Source organism: Bidens hawaiensis, unplaced genomic scaffold, assembly GCF_021521415.1.
Source record: "Bidens hawaiensis isolate Kalapana, Puna unplaced genomic scaffold, B.hawaiensis_p1.1 tig00056940_1, whole genome shotgun sequence".
NCBI lineage: Eukaryota > Viridiplantae > Streptophyta > Magnoliopsida > Asterales > Asteraceae > Bidens > Bidens hawaiensis.
Window position 1 is genome coordinate 39778 of NW_027506375.1, and position 20052 is coordinate 59829.

The 20052-nt window shown below is 39.4% G+C and overlaps 1 protein-coding gene and 1 non-coding gene across 3 annotated transcripts; one reads left to right on the forward strand and one right to left on the reverse strand.

The window, feature by feature from the left end:
• Positions 1-2536: 2536 nt before the first annotated feature.
• On the forward strand, positions 2537-2610 carry TRNAR-UCG (transfer RNA arginine (anticodon UCG)). Its single transcript has one exon. It is a non-coding gene; the product is annotated as a tRNA-Arg (tRNA).
• Positions 2611-3103: 493 nt separating this feature from the next.
• Positions 3104-9909, reverse strand: LOC143617685 (MAR-binding filament-like protein 1-1). Of its 2 annotated transcripts, none has more exons than XM_077090166.1 (4): positions 9598-9909; positions 9164-9210; positions 8224-8364; positions 3104-5068 (listed from the first exon to the last, which is right to left on the reverse strand). In XM_077090166.1, exons 1-4 carry the CDS (start codon positions 9896-9898, stop codon positions 3287-3289), a joined length of 2271 nt encoding a protein of 756 aa, XP_076946281.1. In that variant the 5' UTR covers positions 9899-9909; the 3' UTR covers positions 3104-3286. The 2 variants fall into 2 exon arrangements, with proteins under 2 accessions (XP_076946281.1, XP_076946280.1); XM_077090165.1 differs by having other exon boundaries at positions 9164-9216.
• Between the last annotated feature and the right edge of the window lie 10143 nt (positions 9910-20052).

Below are 20052 nucleotides of genomic sequence, written 5' to 3' on the forward strand. Positions count from 1 at the left end.
CTCCGACTATGGTCTAAGCCATTTATAATAATATAATAATAACTTAGGCAGAACCCCTTACCTCGCACTGGTATTCGGAGTTAAATATTCCTTAGTTTATACGGGCAGCACTTCTACTCTATATGCACGTATATCGAGACGTTCTTGATCAATTCTTCTTGGCACGCAAAATCGAGGCAATGTTCGGTCGCCGGTGTTGTGCACGTACTTCGAGACGAAATGTCGGGTTACTTTTTGGGTGGCACGCACTTAGAGGAAAACGTCGGTTATTTGGTACGGATTACGAGGTAATGATTGTCGTGTCGGTGGCACTCAAAACGGTGTTCGGCACGCAAACCGAGGTAGAGAGAGTGGATTTCTAGAGAGAGTGGATGTGGGTGTGAGGGAATGAGCCGTGAGGCTCCCCTTTTATAGCCAATTTTGGATCCCATCGCGGTACGCGATGGGTCCCCTTTTTCAACACCGTCGTGTATCGCGACGGGTAGATTTTTGCCACATGTCACCAGAGTGTGACACGTGTCCCTGAGTCATCACGGCCCATTGCGGTACGCGATGGCCGTCTCCTTGGACTCATCGCGTAGCGCGATGGGTCCATACATTTTATTTTTCTTTTTTAGTCCTTCATCTTTTGTAGCTTGTCTCTTCTGGTCTAATTCTCGTTGTCCAAAAATACTAAGGTGGCTCTTAAAGCGGCGATGCGAGCGTGCGAAGTGCGCAATCAAAGCGCCACATTGCGCCCAACACCGTTCGCCATCGCCATCGTCCTCGTCCTCGCCCGTGCTACGCGATCTCCGCTAGGACCACTTGGTGCATGATATTCATAAAAGAATATTACTATAGAAAATCTCTTTCTTATAAAGAGCTTCCATTTCTTTACCACTTTTCATGTGGGATGGATTCCATCATCCTAATTTATACTCAAGTGGAATGCTTCCACTTTCTTACATCTTCCAATGTGGGATGGGGTTTTCTTCATGTAAGAAGACTTAACTTTAGGAAATATTTTTATTTCTTTATTTTTCTTATATTTCCTTTATTTAATATTTTCTCATGACTTGTCTTGATTTCATCTTTGATCCCTCAACTTTCCTAAGTTGTCAAATTTGGATCGAAATTTTGGGGATGTTACATATACTCAGGGGCGGATCTATATAGTCATATACGGGTTCATGGGAACCCACTCAGTTTCAAAATTTATATAGAATATAGGTATAATTTATGAGAGTGAACCCATATATATTTTGAGAGTGAACCTATATACAATCTGAAACTCTGATCTGATGGTAATACTCCTCCCTTTAATCATGCTTACCCTCCTATCCACCCGGGTTCGATTCTCATCCTCAGCGCTTTACTCTTTTTTATTTCCAGTTTTTTCCTTTTTTTTTATCCAGCAAGTTAGGTTATTTATTTTTTTTTGCCCAGCAGCACTAACACACAACTTAACTTCCCCACCACAGCACAGGTCAAACCCTAACCCCACCACCGCCGGTCATTTCTCTTTCCGCCACACCGTCCTCGGCCTTCTTCTCCATCCCTAGTCTCCATCTCTCCTTCACTCCGGTCTTCACAATAAGGTAAGTTTTGATGTTTTGCTTCAATTATTCTTTTTTGTTTACTAAAATTACAATTAGAAAGAATGGTTATGTTGAAGTTTGTTAAATGATTATGTTGAAGTTTGTTAATTGAATTAGAAAATTAGTGATGTTTAAATTTGATTTGTAGGCCTTATGTATGTTATCATTTCTATGACGATGTTTGTTTTTTGTTAATTTATCGTATTTATGATATGTAATGAACCTTACGACCTTACCCGACCCGAACCGTTGAACCGACCTAAACCTTCGAATCGTCCCGAAATTTTTATGGCTGATCGTATAAAGTTATAGCATTTAAAAACAGTGAACCCATTGGAAAAAAATCCTGGATCCGCCACTGTATATACCCGAGCTTGTGGGTTATATCATTTAGAGTTTAAGAGTTTATGTATTGTAATTTTTCAAGCTAATGAAAGTTACAAAGATCGAGCTTATGATCTAAATTTCGTTTTTGTGTTTATCGATCCTGGTCACCAAACTTGACACTATTCTCTCCTCCAAATATCGTCGTCACTTTACCGCTGGTATCACTACAACAATACAATATATTAGATATTGACCTCTCGAGTTTTTCCATCGAAATTTACTTTCTAAAGGCATAGATCGATCCTTAAAAAGAGAATCAAATAATAATGCAAAAACAACTAAATTCAGGTTAGGATACGTTTAATTGTTTACTCCATCTGTGTTGTGTATTCATATTTCATGTAAAGGGTTATTGGTGATGTTATTGTGAATATGTGATTGTTGGTGAATATTTTCGATTACAATATTTATTGCTATGCTTTTTACAACTAAATGCTAGGGTTATTTGTGTAGCAATATGACTTTGGTGCTTACGTGTAGCATAACATACTTTGCACACGAGTTTATAGTTGTTTCCCTTTTATTTTATATGCCATTATAAAATTAATACATTTAAGTTACTAACACAAAAAGACCGCATAGCGCAGTGGATTAGCGCGTTTGACTTCGGATCAAAAGGTCGTGGGTTCGACTCCCACTGTGGTCGACTTTTTTATTTACAAAATTTTTATTGTGTACGCTTTATTTATCTTAGCTTTATATTTTTTTGTCTAGGATGGTTCAAGAACATAATCGAGCCAGGTATGGCAAGCTCGAGCTCGACTTCTTTCTTAAATGCTTTTGCTCGGCTCGAAACATTCAACCGAACTGAAAACTTAAACAGTTTACAGTCCGAGCTAGCACATGGTTTGACGAGCCGATTGCCTTTTCATATAGAAAATCAATGTTTCAAGATCTGTTAGTTAAATGCATCTAGTTCCTATTAGAGAAAGAATGTCATAAAAAATAAGATTTTCCTTTTTCTTAAATCAAAATTAACTATATGGCAACATATAATGAAACAAAGTTATAGTTTATCGAACTTATGTATGCCCGGTTCTTAAAATCCAGTTATAAAGCTCGTGATGCGGTGTGAGACCAAACTGGTTCATACCAGTATCTAGCCAATACTTTATGACCCAGTCTTTAGTTCATTCGATCCGGTTTTTAGACCGTTTAGCACCCTTGTATCAACAAAAGAGTACTTTTACTTGATGTTTTATTTTTAACAAAAATAATGCTCAAAGTTACAAATGCTACACATCTAAAATCTACTCTCCGATAATCGAATATTACAAATACACCCCTCAACTTTTAAGCAATCTCCAAATCACCACCAATCTTCAAGATTCATTCTGTTGTGATACAACCTTCTTCCTCCTCCCAACTTTCTTCACAGCAGCTGCCTTTTCATCCTTTTCATCTTCACTTTCACTTCCATTATTATTATTATTATTCACCTCTTCTGCATTTTCATCTTCACTTCCACTTCCATTCTTGTTAACCTTCCTTGTGCGTTTTGAATAACTTGGTTCGTTTCTTAATCTCAAAATCTCGCCTTTTGCAACTGCTAATTCCTTCTCCAGCTTACTTCCTTTCTTATCCAAATGCTCCCGCTCTTTTCCTAATTTCATAATCATACTATGAGCATCCTCCATGTTTTCTCGGGCTTCTTGAATGGCCCGTTTTTGTTCATCAAGAGATTTGTACAATACTTCCTTTTCATCTTCAAGACTGGAAATCTTGGTCTTTGAAACCTCCAGTTCCCGGGTTAGAATCTTGGTGTTTTGATTCATCTCATCGAGCGCCTTTGTTGCTTCTTCTAAATCGGTTTCCATTGACTTTCTTGACTCCTTGTCTTCCGAAATCTCAGCTTTTAAAGAGTTGACTTCTCTAGTCAATGAAACGACATGCTTCTTCTCTTCTTTAAGCTCATGACTTAAATTTTCGAGCTTTTTATACGTCTCCACTAATTCTTTACTTAAACTGTCACGGGTTTCTGATATTTCTTGGATTTCTACCGACAACCGAGTTAATTCTTCCTTTGTTTCTAGATAAGCGTCTTTAGTTGACCTGAGCTCATAAGTCAACATTTCAACAGTTTGTTTTAAACGAACGATGTTTTCCTGTAATGAGGCTTTAGTTTCAAAAAACTCAGTTTGAACTCTAGAAAGTTGTTCCTCAAGGTTCTTGCATGTATCCCGAGAATGTTCTAGAAATCCTGCCAGCTCAACAACCTCGTTTCTCGTGCCCTCTAGCGTTTTTTGTACAACCTGAAGCTCGTTTTCAAGACTTTTGACTTTCCCCACTTCAACATCCAACGTGTTCCTTAAGCCGTCTCTTTCATAGGTCAACTTGTTGACTAATTCTTCTTTGTTTACCAATTCGGTTGAAGTCAACTCGACCTTTTCTTTAAGCTCTCCGAGTTTCTTTTCACTTTCTTCCAAAAGCTTAGCATCAGAATCCGCTTGCTTTTCTGAATTAATCTTCAACTCATTATACTCACTTTTATAATATTCCAATTCTTTGAAAATAACATCTTTTTCGTCACATAAAGAACGAATTTGGGCATTTAGATCATCAAGATTTGAACTTTTCAATTCTAATTCTTTCTCAAGTTTAAAAATCTCTTCTTTCAGCTTTTCGATCTTTGACTTTGACCCAGTCAACTCAGCCACGGTTTCTTCATACACAGAACCCAGTTTCTTGAACTCGGATTCTTTAACAGCAAGGGCAGAACTAACATTTGCAAGATTGTCTTCTTTATCTTTGATCTCAGAGTTAAGCAAGTTTATCCTTTCTTGTAGGAGCTCAATGGAAGAAAGCTTATCTTTTAACTGTATTTTAAGTTCTTCCTTTGCATCAGAAGCTTCTTTTAGGTCAACCGTAAGACGGTCAATCTGGTTTTCAAGTTCTTCGATTAATTTTTTCTCTTTTCGAAGCTCTTGTCCTAACCCGTTGACCGTGCTATTTGCTGAACTTAATTGACTCATTAAAGACTGCTTTTCTTGATTTGACTTTTTTATTTGCTCATTCTTTTCTTCATTTAATTTCTGTAGTTTTAAATCATAACTTTTTTGCAATGACACAACTGCAGCTTCCTTTTCCGCCAGCTCAGATTTCATCTGCATGAGTATACGAAAAATGTAAGCTTACTTTGACTTATTAGGTCAAACAGATTGCTTTGAATCTCAAATCGCCAATAACTAATTTAAACACACTTTCTAATAGCCCCTTATATTAGTTTTATAACAGAAGCTATTTAGAAAATATTTGAAGAAATTATGTACCATAAAACGAGCCAAGATTCGTTCTTTGAATCTTTTCATCTCAAAATTCAAGAATTGGTTTACTTTACAATTAGGCCTGTAAAGGAACCGAATGTTTAGTGAACCGTTTCGGCGAAAAGTTCAATTATGTTCGTGAATGTTCGTGCATTTATGTTTGTTTAAGCTCGATATTGTATATTCATTTTAAATTTTTAGGCCCATTACAATTTAATCTAGTTTATAAAAGTAAGATATCACGCATTACCATTTAGTTTATTATTTTTTAGGCCCAACAGACGTTCACCGTTCACGTTTACTATTGATGGTCGCTCAATTATGCTCATTTATGTCCATTCATCTGTGTTTAGCTATGCTTGTTCATGAACCGTTCATCTATACTATTAACAAACGGACACGAACAAGAAATCCCTGTTCGTTTAGTTGTCCGTGTTCATTTACACGGACACGACCCGTTTGTGTTCGGTTCATTTACAGGCCTATTTACAATCTAAAGAAAACACGTTTGTGCTTTTCTTTGCATGAATTTACAAACAAAACCTGATAAAACGATGATCCACCACATGGGTATTTCTCATATTAACCATAGATGCTTTATAACTTTATATTTTAGATGGGGACTCAACTCATATATGGGAAGCTATGGAGACAAAGATCATCCAAGTAGCAAAGGAGACTCTCGGGGTCACAACAGGAAAGACAAGTGGGCATAAGGAGTCTTGGTGGTGGAATGACGCAGTGCAAGACAAGATAAGGGACAAACAAGGATGTTTTAGGGAGCTAATGAGGTGCACGAATGAGGAGGAGCGAGTGGAATTGAGGGACAACTACAAAACGGCCAAGATAGAGGCAAAGAAGGCAGTGGCGGAAGCAAAGAAGGCGGCCTTTAAACGGATGTATGAAAGTCTAGAAACAAAAGAGGGGGAACATGCTATGTTTAAGATTACCAAAGCCAGGGAGCGTAGAAGGCAAGATCTAGGACCGGTGAAGTTCATAAAGGATACAGATGGGCATGTACTGGTCAAGGAGCAGGACATCAAGCTAAGATGGCAAACCTACTTCCACAATCTTTTTAACAATGGGAGAGCTTACCAAGAAGAACATGACAACACAAACTTTCAACGACAACAATCGAATAACTGCTACTGCCGACGGATCACACGAGAAGAGGTGAAGGATGCACTTAGGAGGATGGGAAGGTCTAAGGCGGTTGGCCCAGACAACATACCCATCAAGGTGTGGAAGTGTCTAGGGGAGGAAGGAGTCATGTGGTTAACTACTCTGTTCAATAGTATTCTCAAATCAGGTAAGATGCCAGACCAGTGGAGGAGCAGCGTTGTAGTTCCTATCTATAAGAACAAAGGAGACACCCAATGTTGTGGTAACTACCGAGGAATCAAACTACTAAGTCATACTATGAAGCTATGGGAAAGAGTGATTGAGGTTAGACTTAGACGAGAAACTCAAGTTACGGTCAACCAATTTGGCTTCATGCCGGGGCGTTCCACCACAGAGGCAATACACCTTATAAGAAGATTAATGGAAAAGTATAGGGAGAAGAAGCGTGATCTACATATGGTGTTTATTGACCTAGAAAAGGCCTACGACAGTGTGCCACGACAGGTGCTCTGGGAGTGCTTGGAGGGTAGAAGAGTGCCCAGGAAATACATAGAGATAATTATGGATATGTATACCAGGAGTGAAACAAGTGTCCGTGCGCCAGTGGGGGGTACTGATTTCTTTCCTGTATAGGTAGGTCTTCACCAGGGGTCAGCGTTGAGCCCGTTTCTTTTTGCAATAGTCTTGGATGAGTTGTCAAAGTCGATTCAGGGGACTCTCCCGTGGTGCATGATGTTCGCAGACGATATTGTGTTACTTGCTGAGAAAAAACAAGATCTAAACATGAGGCTTGAGGAGTGGCGAACAACCTTAGAGACAAAAGGTTTAAAGATTAGCCGATCTAAGACGGAGTACCTCCACTGTGATTTTGGTGGGATAAACGACAATGAAGACGCACAGATCACAATTGAAGGGCAGGTGGTCCCGCAGGTAACGAAGTTCAAGTATTTAGGATCATTTGTACAGAGCGATGGGGAATTAGACAGTGATGTGACCCACCGAGTTCAGGTAGGATGGTGTAGATGGAAAGCAGCCACAGGTATATTGTGCGACAAGAGTTTCCCGACTAAACTAAAAGGAAAATTCTATAGGGTGGCAGTTAGACCTGCAATGCTATATGGAACAGATTGTTGGGCCATCAAGAAGGCACAAGTGCGGAAGATGGAGGTAGCAGAAATGAGAATGCTACGTTGGATGTGTGGGCACACAAGGCTAGACCGAATAAGAAACGTTGTGTTTTGCGAGAGATTAGGGGTGGCGAACATAGCAGACAAGATAAGAAAGTGGAGATTGAGATGGTTTGGACATGTAAAGAGAAGACAGACGACGAATCCTGTTAGATCCGTAGAAAACATTACTATAGAGGGGAGGAGGGGTAGAGGACGACCGAAATTGACTTGGGATGAGAGGATTAGGCATGATTTGATAGACCTAAACCTCTCCGAGGACATGGTTGAGGATAGGAATTCGTGGAGAAGTAGAATTAAAGTTAAGGATTTTTAGAGAGAATTGAATACCTTAGGGCTTAGACTTAACTTATTTAGGTCACATACCATAATGGTATTTCCCTTACATATATTATTATTATTATTATAATTATTATTAGCTTTTATATAGCTGTTAAACTGTGATCTTATTATTAATATTATTATAATTAGTAGTAGTTTTTATATAACTTTTGATTTCCTTTATTTTACTTCATACACATGTACTTAGAGCCGAGGGTCTCTCTGGAAGCCACCTCTTTATTCCTTTGGATAGAGGTACGGTGTGCCTACATCCCACCCTCCCCAGACCCTACTTATAGCTTTGCTGTCGGTGGGATTTTACTTGGCATGATTGATTGATTGATATATATATAATTAATGGCTTACAGATTCAATTGTGGCAATGTTAGCTGACTTTTCCTTCTGAGCCAATGCATAAAAAGCACCAAGCACACCAGAAGCAATTACTCCAAGTCCACTCGAAAGCGTAAGAAAGGGGTTTGATGATGCCTTTCCCTGAGTTTGTACCTAAGAGAGAAAAGAAAATCATTTGAATATGTTTTAAACAAGTTATAAACTATATGAAATACAAAAGAAGTAAAGAACTATCTACTTTTTCCCATGTTTATTAGTGACCAACTTTATGTTAGGTGTAAAATAGAAACTGGCAACACTTTATTACCAATTTTAGCAACCAAATAACATATTATTACAGACTGTAGGAAAGAATGGCATGTTCAATAGTCACATTTTATTCTTCTTCTGGTATTTAAACCTTTCTTACATGGCATCTTATTAATCCTTCCCGTGTAGACGTATTATGTATACGCCACGTGGCATTTGATGAGACATTTTGTTATTTTTTTATAGATAAGTACATTACTTTTTGAAAAAATGATGCATGCAGCAAACTGCACACAAGATAGCAAGACGGGTGATTGTGTTTATGTAAAAAACTAAAGGTTAAAAAATGCAAATCATTTTCTGTGTTAAACATTTTATTATCAAAATTCCGTTCTTTCAAACCTGTAAATAAAATCTTTCTTATCTTTTCACAAAAATCATCTTTTGCACACATAGTGAATGGCATGACGTATACCTCATCAGCGGTCTGTATATGCCACATAATAAACTAACATGTAAAATCAGTTAAAATGAGGTCGGTTGCTAAAATAGGTAATAAATTCCAAGTTGGTTTCTATTTTGCGCCTAATAAAGTTGCTTGCTAAAATGAAAAAAAAAAGAGCAACGTCGGTATCTAGTGCACTAACATTTAACAAGATCAAGTATGTCTATATAATCAACATTAACTAGCATAGTTACTAACCTCTGCCTCTGCTATTTGATTAAGCTCCTGTCCCCTTGCAGAACTTTCTGAAACTTAACATAACCAAGAAAGAATTAGTACATGTTATGTTAACACTTAAGCATTCACTGTACCAAAAAAAAAACATATAGTTGACTATATTTTTATTCATTTTTTTTAAAGATAAGATTTAGAGGATTTTCTTGGGAGTAACTGAGAATCATAACACCATAAAATATAAATTTCAAGAAAATCAATAACCTAACCTAATCACCAAGTTACTAAACTTTCAGTTACACTACAAGTCAAGATTCAACAACCCATACTACCAGATTTACTATATTTATATAAATCAAGCTAAAAAAACACAAACCCTAGATGCATCTTGTTTAAAATTTTAGGGGAAAAGTAAAAAATGTGTGAACTATTGAAAATTAACTTGAAACTGAACATACCGGATTCATCAGCAGCAAGATTCTCAAAAGCTGTTGCCTTGAGATTCAAGAATGGAATAAAAGAAATACCCATGAACAGAACCGCTCTTCTTTGGCGGAAACCATCGTCGTTGGGTTGGTGGTGTTGTTGTTGTATAAAAGTAGCGTATACTTTTGTTGATTTAGTGAAATCGTGTGGCTTTCTACGGCAAGAATGGAACAAAAGGAGCTGTGAAGAAGAAGAGGAAATTGAACAAAACGGATGACGATGATGATATGGAGAATGTAAAGGGGGAGAGGTTCCCATTGCAAACCCCATCATCAAGAAATGAGATTGTGATTATTATTATTATTATTATTATTGTCTTATCTTTCTTTCAGTTTGGTAACTTCAGTGTTCTTTCAGCTCACGAAAATCCCCCAAAATTTATTAGATTTTTAAGTTTCTATATGCATTTTAAACCAAATTCAATGCCTGTAATAAGTTTAAACAAGGTTATAAACTATTTTTGTCTTTCTAATTTTCTAATGAGCTAGTGATATGGTAAGGAAAGACTTCGTGCTTCATATTCTTTATTTATTTAGGGAAACTCTTTAGATACTTTTATATAAATCACAAACCGAGTTATATCTAAATAATGGGTAAGCGAGCAATAAGCTGCGCCGCTATCCCCTTTTGAATCGCAAAACCTATTCTACTAAATATAAATCCTTGGTTCCTCGGACTCTGCGAGTCACTGTGAACCACCTTCTGCACCCGCTCCAAGAAGCGAACCGCCTCGGGAGCTAGGGATCCAAAAATGTCGAAGGCAAATGATAGCCACCTTTATTTATGCAAATGATAGCCACCTTTTCATTGGAGGTGCGGCAGTCCAAATTGCTCGATGCTTATTCGTTGCTCGCTTGAACATGCTTGTTCGATTTCTGCTCGATTTATAAATGAGTCGAACGGATCAGTTCGATTTGAAAACAAGCCAAGCATGAGCAAAGCTTCGCTAGGTTCGGTTCATTTTGTTTTGCTTGAATTAATTTTTAGTTTAAGTTTTATATATAATATGTATTTATATAAAAATATACAAAGTTTTAAGGATTTTAAAATTTACCATTTTGTATTTGATTTAATTTTAAACCCTAACCACTTGTTAAATACTTCCACAATTCCATTTTTCCATAAACTTTCATGTCATTCTGCCGTTCAGTATTTCGATTACGCTTTTGAAAAACTAGCTACTGGTTCTCGTCACACTAGATACACAAACTATTTTTTCTATTTTTAGGAGCAAATATCGAGCAGGTATCTTCGTTGAACTTATTATGTATATTTTTTGCTAACTTCGAGTTTTAGACATTTTAGAGTTAGAACTTTATACATTTTTTTAGTTGAAAGTTTTGAATTAATGACATTTTGGAGTTTTAGAATTTTAAAATTGAAAACTTTGTACGAAGCCAAGCAAAACCAAGTCGCTCGATTTAAAACCAAAACAAGTTCAAGCATAAACATATCACTCGTTTCTTTAAATTCAAGCCGCTCAGTCTGGCTTGATTTCAAACCAAACCAAGTATGAACATGCATGTGTTCGGTTCGTGAAAAGCCCTGATTGGAGGTGACCACCATGGTTTGATCTCTTATTGAGTTTCCAGTTATATGGCTTCACATGAAACCATCACAACCCCAACTAGGTTAAACAAAAAGACACCCAAGATCATCGTAGCCACCATCAAACAAAAACACACCCAAGATCTATTGTTGAATTTTACATCTCTTGAGTAGCCATGATGTTGTGTTGTTTTATTTAGCTACCCCATAAGGCTATGTGTAGTGCAGGGGCTATAAAATGGGACGATTTGCGACATGTGACACCCAGTCAGCAAATAGTATTTTTTTTAGGGATGTAATGGTGTTGTAGCTCTTATATATATATATATATATATATATATATATATATATATATATATATATATACATACATATATATATATATCACACACATATGATATAATAATAATAAACAAACAACACACTCCTGCGACAAAAAGAACCCCCCCCCCCCTTGTCACCCCTATTATCGCCGGGAGGGGGGGCGTTCCATGGCAATATTGCACCTCGTCGCCCCTAGTTACCAACCATTACGCATAACCTAATGCAACCAAAACACATAAATATGTCCCACAACTCACTTTTCCTTAAAATGCTGATAATTTTCCCCTTGTATGTTCTATCGATTTGTAATAAGAGAAAACAAATAAGTAGAAGAAAATGTGGAAACAAAGTGAAAATGATAGAAAACTATAAGGGTGTGTTTGTTTCACATAATTCATGAGAATTTAAAGGAATAATAATTAAAATCCCATGAAATAGCGTGTTCGTTTTGTTGGAATTGGAATCTTAATTCCATTTTGGTGTGTTCGGTTCAAAGAATTGGAATTGGAATTCAATTCCTTCAAATTCCTTTAAATACAGGGATTTCAAATCCTTCCAAAACGTGGAATAATTCAAAGAAATTCATTAGAATCTTATCTCGAGTTTTTTTTAACGAGGACAACGAATAAAACATTTTAGCTTTTTTTGTTTTTTTGTTTTTAATTTATATTTTGAGTTATGAGTTTTTTTATTATTATTTTTTAATACTTTTTAAGGGTTTTTGATCTAACTAAAAACCCATAAAAAATTTAAAAAAAAAATCATAACGCAAAATATAAATAAAAATCTAAAAAAACTAAAATGTTTTCGCCGTTATCATTGTTAAAAAAAACTCCTTGATTTCTATTCATTTGTCAAACAAACACATTAAGAATGTAATTGAATTTCAATTCCCCCAATTCCGATTCCTATTGGAATTTTTATATTCCAAATCCAATTTATTCAAATTACAAATCCTATGCAAATTCCATTTTCATTCCATTCTGTGAAACGAACGCGCCTAAGAGTTTCGTTTGATTTTAATAGGTTTCTATGCCAAATCAAATAACCAAATCAACCAAAAACTTCCACATATGAGAAATGGGTGCCTAGAAGAACACCTTTGTATGAACTATGGGAACGAGGATTCTTGAAGGAACTCCAATGGAATTGGTTTTACTAGTCGTGATGAAGAGGAGGAGGAATAGGCTTAACCGCTTAAGGTCAATCTCATATGGTGGTGGTCCTATCACGACGAGGGTGGAGATGAGGGGAGATGTTCAACAACAAGAATAATTAAGATGGAGTAAACAATCAAGACTTTGTAATTTTAGTAAATTAGGACAAAAAATGGTAATCTAAATCAAACAAACATGCTTAACTAATTTAAAAATAACCTTTCGTGTAACATAATTTATTAAATGAGTTGAGATTATTATTTGTTATTCTTTTATATATACTAGCTGAGTGTTCGCGCACTGCAGCGGGGGTGTGCACGCAACTCGACATTGAACGTATAGTATGTGTGTCACACCCTCACTTAAGGCCTAGGCGTGTGACCCAATAGTTGGTACCATATTTGTATGTAGATCAGAGTTACATTCAATTAGCGGAAGTCTTATAAAATATAAGGATGAAAGTTGTAAAATATTTACAATACAAAAGACGGGGTATAAAAGTTTCGCGTTTAGTGTTTAAAATATTACAAAACTACCAATTTTAATAATTTAAGTTTATACAAAACTAATCCGAGCCATCGGATAATTTTAGCACTTCGTCACTCCAAGTGCTAATCTTGTTCACCTGCAAAATGTAAATAAAATACGTCAGCAATGAATGCTGGTGAACACGCTGACGCTAAAATATTTTCTTTTACTTTATTACCCCTCGAGACTACGCCTGCCTTGGCCCATCGTGGCTTAGGAATAACAAAGTCAAAACAACACATTTATAAATTCAAGTCTCTTCTCTAGGTCACCTCAGCAAACACCGCAGCGTTCGACTTAGTTAAGTACCCGTAAGTATACACAATGATCGTACTTCCCGCGGGAAAGCGTCCTACGATCAGGTGTGGTGCGGTGTGCCCACAGCGTACTACCACATATGTAAGGATCCAGACAAACGTACACCACAGCCTGAGGGCTAGGTTTATACTTTCATTTATAATGGTTTTAGGAACACGCAGTCCCTTGTAAATTATTTTCATATAACATGTTTGACTCATTTGAAAACAAGTTTAAAAGTTTGGGGGCGTATTCACCTTATCGCTTTGGGATCGGCTTCAACACCGTCCGAGGGTCTTTCCCTTGCTATCTCGCACCTATTGTACGAGTATAACCATTTGTTAGTCGGATATACAATCCGGCTTAAGACATTTAGTCTTATTTTATAACTCTACCTTGATGAAACTTTAGTTCATAGATGTAACACCCCGACCAAAGGCGGATTATACATCGGGGCGCCACATATTGTTTCATTACTCGTGACACTATTGGGTGTCAATATTTAATAAATACATTCATTCGCGCACGCGCAAAGCAAAAATAAGATAACATAAATCATCATAAATCAATATATTATAAATCATAATATTCGAACAGCAATAACTTGTCTTGATACATTTTAATCTAGGTCAAAAATAAAGAAAACTTCCTACGTGTCCACAAGCTCCAAAACAGCTACTGCAAACCTGAACATGTGTTAAAATAAAACGTCAAACACTTGCGTGTTGGTGAGAAATCAAGTTTAATACAATACATAGATAACAATAAATCTGCGCGCAACATGTGTATGTCTGGTTTTCAACAAGGGTGTAATCTGATCGGGACCAACTCTAAGATTCATAAGACTGCCAGTGCTCACAATTGAGCTCACAAACAAGACAAACTGTGCATGTGCAAACAAAAGAGAAAATCATAAACGATAGTTCTCCCGTGTTCATCTAATGGTACCATGAGAACTGCGGAATAGACCGACAAGACGGTTAATGATCCACACATACAAATAAACAGCCAAGTCTACGTCCTCAACACATGGGATACTACGCGACTAAAGTTCATAAACAAGTTTAAGACTCTAAGTTTGTATGAACACATGAACATCCCAAAACATTAAAAGCAAAAAGGGATTAGGTACGAGATTACTCACTTGATAAACGATGCGGTGTAAGATAAAGCAAGAACCAACTTTAAACAAGCACAAGTTAACCTATAAATAAGATTATTGTTTTAATGAATTGATTTAAGTCTTGATTATAAGTTAGCATAATTAGTAAGTAAATTATTATATATAATATATTACCGGAAAACAGGGCAGAACAGGGAGGAAGACGGAGGCAGAGAGGGAGGCGGCAGAGAGAGCAAGGAGGAGGACAGGAGAGATTAAGTGTTTGTGTGTGATGTGTTAGGAAAAAATAATACTATTATTTAAAGAAAAACCCTAGGGGACACAAATCCAGAAAAAGGGGAAAAGGTCTCAAAAAGTAAAAGATTCCAAAAGCAAAAGATATGGAAAGATATGGCAGCTGCAGAGGCAAGATAAAGCTGTCAGGGAACAGTAAAAAGGCATGGGCGGGTCAGATAAAGGTACTGGTCAAGCATGGAAAAAGCAGATCTCAAAAGATTATGTCAGTCACTTTATCTGTCAACCAATGGGGTTGGTGCGCATGCTGCGCCGAAAGTAACTTTTCAGACATAAAGCAGATTAGGTCAACAGCTCAAAAGATAAGACAACACAAAAGCAAACTGCTAGATTTAAACAGAAGAAAACTCGAAGGATTCAGCGCGAGAAGGCTAAGGCGCGAAGGCAGACACAGAAGGTCAAGAGAGCGCGAGCGCGAAGGCAGACAGAACTAACCTTAACGCGTCGCGGAAAGAACTACATTTCTAAGCGCGCCGCGGGAAGAATCACATTTCTTAGCGCGCCGCGGGAGGAACTAAAATTCCTAGCGCGCCGCGGGAAGAACTATAATTCTTCGCGCGTCGAGGGATGAACTACGATTCTTAGCGTGCTGCGAGAACTACAAATCCTTAGCGCGTCGCGGGAAGAACTACCATTCTTAGCGCGCTGCGAGAAGAATTACAATTCTTAGCGCGCTGCGAGAAGAGTTCGTCTCGCGTATCGCTGAAACAGGTGGTCTTCACGCAGGATTCCTTGTAAGGGATCTGGCGCGTGGAGCTGCGCAGACAACCTTAGGCGGGAAGGAACAAAGGACAAGCAAAGAGTTAGAAGAAAAAGAGGGAAACAAGGCTTAAGGGCGGGACGGCGACAAGAGGGAAAAGAAGGCGGAAAGAGAGAAGGAGAGGGACGGGACGGCGGAAAGAAAGAGAGAGAAAGAGGCGGGAAGGAAAAGTATATATTATTATTAAAAGTAAAATATAAGTATAAATGAATATTAAATCATAAAAGAAAGAGATCGGGTCAGAGAAACGGGTACCTGGGTCGGGTCGGATCGGGGCAGATGTTACAGTCTCCCCTACTTTAAGAAATTTCGTCCCGAAATTTATCTCGAAGTAGGTTGCGCAGAGAACAGGTGCGGGTATTTGATCTTCATTTGATCTTCCCTTTCCCATGTAAACTCGGCTCCGCGCTTGGACTCCCAGCGAACTTTCACGATAGGGATACGACTGCGCTTGGTTTGCTTTACCTCGCGATCCATAATCTCAACAGGCTTCTCAACGAAATGCATAGTTTCATCAACTTGAACTTCATCAAGTGGAATGTGAAGGTTCTCGTCAGCTAAACACTTCTTGAGATTGGATACATGGAACGTTGGATGCACATTACTGAGCGCGGGCGGCAGGTCAAGTCTGTAGGCTACTTTTCCCACACGCGCGAGAATCTTGAATGGACCAACATAACGAGGAGCAAGCTTACCTTTCTTCCCAAAGCGGACAACACCCTTCCAAGGCGACACTTTGAGGAGAACAAGATCACCAACTTGAAATTCGAGAGGCTTTCGTCTGCGATCTGCGTAACTCTTCTGTCGGCTTCTGGCAGTCAGCAGATGATCACGGATCTTGGCGATTTTATCGGTTGTCTCTTGAACAAGTTCGGGTCCTGTGATTTGAGTTTCACCCACTTCGCTCCAACAAATCGGGGAGCGGCATTTACGACCGTAAAGTGCTTCAAATGGGGCCATACCGATACTGGAATGATAGCTGTTATTATAAGAGAACTCGATCAAAGGCAGGTGCGAATCCCAATTACCTCCAAAATCAAGAACACAAGATCGGAGCATATCCTCAAGAGTCTGAATAGTTCGCTCAGACTGACCGTCAGTCTGAGGATGATATGCCGTACTCATGTCCAAGCGAGTTCCTAGCGCAGATTGGAGAGATTTCCAAAAACGAGATATAAAACGGCCATCGCGATCGGATATGATGCTCAAAGGAGTACCATGGCGGCAGACAATTTCCTTGACATAAAGCTGCGCGAGTTGCTCAACACGGTAGTTTTCACGAATGGGCAGGAAGTGAGCAGACTTAGTCAAACGATCCACTATTACCCAAATGCTATCATGTTTACTTGCTGTCAAAGGTAACTTGGTAATAAAGTCCATTGCTACACATTCCCATTTCCACGTAGGAATTTCTGGTTGTTCGAGCAAACCAGATGGGCGTTGGTGTTCAGCTTTTACTTTAGAACAAGTCAGGCATCTAGCTACGAACACAGCAATATCCTTCTTCATACCGGGCCACCAATAAGTAATGCGCAAATCCTTGTACATCTTATCAGCGCCGGGATGAATAGAATACCGAGATTTGTGTGCTTCACTCAGGATATCAACGCGAAGATTCTCATCAAAGGGAATCCAGATGCGATTGAGATAGCAGAGAATTCCACTCAGATTAGGGACAAAGAGTGCTTCCGCGCCACACGCTAACTCGGCGCGAAGGTTACCATTACTGATGGATGCGCGCTGCGCGTCACGAATACGCGATTCAAGGTTGCTTTGAATCGGCGCGAAGTGAAGCTGGGTGCGCGGCAAGATACAGTTAAGCTGGCAGGGTTTTCGGCTGAGCGCATCGGCTACCACATTAGCCTTACCAGGATGATACCGGATCTCACAATCGTAATCGCTGATGAGTTCGTTCCATCGGCGTTGCCTCATGTTAAGTTCCTTTTGATCAAAGATATGCTGAAGGCTTTTATGGTCAGTGTAAAGGATACACTTAGTACCATAAAGGTAGTGTCTCCAGATCTTCAAGGCAAAAACAACTGCACCAAGTTCGAGATCGTGAGTTGTATAATTCTTTTCATGAACCTTGAGTTGCCTTGATGCGTAAGCGATAACCTTGCCTCGTTGCATAAGAACACAACCGAGACCTTGGTTGGATGCATCGCAATACACGACAAAATCATCATTACCCTCAGGTAGCGCAAGAACAGGAGCTTCACACAACAATCGCTTGAGCGATAGAAAGGCTTCTTCTTGCTTCGAGCCCCAAATATATGGTTTACCTTTGTGCGTTAGGGCTGTTAAAGGCAAAGCGATCTTTGAGAAGTTCGAAATGAAGCGCCGGTAATAACCAGCTAAGCCCAGAAAGGAACGGATCTCAGAAGGAGAGGATGGCGTAATCCAGTTCTTGATTGCTTCAATTTTGGATGGGTCGACATGAATACCCATCTTGTTCACAACATGGCCAAGAAACTGTACTTCATCAGACCAGAATTCACACTTGGAAAGCTTAGCATAGAGTTGCTCAACTCTAAGTTTTTGCAACACCAACCGAAGATGTTGCTCGTGCTCGGCCTTGGTCTTAGAATACACCAGAACATCATCGATAAACACAATCACGAATTTATCCAAGAAAGGCCTACACACCCGATTCATTAGATCCATGAAAACGGCGGGTGCGTTGGTTAAACCGAAGGACATGACCAAGAATTCAAAATGGCCATAACGAGTTCGAAAAGCAGTCTTTGGAACATCTTCATCGCGGATGCGCAACTGGTGATAGCCAGAGCGGAGATCAATCTTCGAGAAACAAGAGGCACCTTGGAGTTGATCAAAGAGGTCGTCAATACGCGGTAAGGGATACCGGTTTTTAATGGTGAGTTTGTTCAACTCGCGGTAATCAATACACATGCGAAACGATCCATCTTTCTTTTTAACGAACAACACCGGAGCACCCCAGGGCGAAGAGCTAGGGCGAATGAATCCTTTAGCAGTCAACTCTTGAAGTTGGCTTGCCAATTCTTGCATCTCAGCGGGTGCAAGACGATAAGGAGATTTAGCTACGGGGGAAGCACCAGGGACAAGATCAATACGAAACTCGACTTCACGAGCGGGAGGGATACCAGGAAGATCATCAGGAAAAACTTCAGGGAAATCACGCACAACAGGGATATCGCGAAGCTTCTTTTCTTCAGCAGGTTTAACCACATGGGCTAAGAATGCAACACACTTCTTCCGCATGAGCCTTCGGGCTTCGGCGCAAGACATAAGTTTAAGACCGCGGGAGGGTTTTTCGCCGTAGATGTGAAGATCACCATTTTCTCGAGGTATGCGAATCATCTTCTTGGCGCAAATAACTTCGGCGCGATTATGCGTAAGCCAGTCCATACCAATGATAACATCAAAGCTTCCAAGAGGCATAGGGATGAGGTCAATTAGAAAATCGTTTTCGTTAAGGTTAAGCGTACAATCCTTGATCACAGAGTTAATTAAAACAGTTTCGCCATTAGCCAATTCAACTGAAAAATTTTCTTTTAAATCGTTGCGCGGTCGCGCAAGCTTCTGCTCGAAGGCGCGAGAGATAAAACTTCGATCGGCGCCAGTATCAAAAAGTACAGAAGCATAAAATCCGTTAAGCAAAAATGTACCATTAACTACGTCATTATTCGCTTGCGCTTGGTGCGCGGTTATGTTAAAAGCTCGTCCACGCGTCACTTGGTTCGAAATCTGGTTCACCGGATTCGCTTGTGTGATTTGCACTTGTAGTCTCGGGCACGCGTTCCGGAAATGACTGGGATCACCGCAGTTAAAGCACGATCTGGGTCGTGGGTTTTGGTAGGTTGGTTGTGGGTTCTGCGGGTAGACTGGTGGTGTTGGCGCAATTGGATTGGCGAGAAGGACTCTACAGTTTTCTGCAAGGTGACTAGTACGGCCACATCGGGTACAAAGTCGACACGGGGTTTGGGTTGGGTGGTGAAATCTACAGGTTGGGCAAAATGGATGGTTTCCTGTGTAAGGTTTCTTAGTTGGCGGGGCAGGGAGTGCTGGATTGGTTAAGGCATAGTTGTGGACTATAGGGGGAGTTGGGTAGGCTGATAGTGGGTTAGGCGTGTAAACTGGAGGTTGGTAGATGGGTTGCTGGACAATGGGCGGGTTGGTAAGCGCATAGGCCTTGCGCCTGCGCTTGAGGTTGTTACGGTTTGAGGGTTCAGGTTTGGTTTCTGTTGGTTCAGGGGCAGTCTTGGTGAGTTTGGTCTTCTCAGCTCCCCGCAGGAACAGGGTTCCTGCTCTGACATGGTTGTCGCTGAGCACAGCGGCCAACTCAATGGCGTCAGAGAGGGTTACTGGGTTCCTGGCCCATACAGAATCTTGAATTTCCATGGGGAGACCCCCAAGG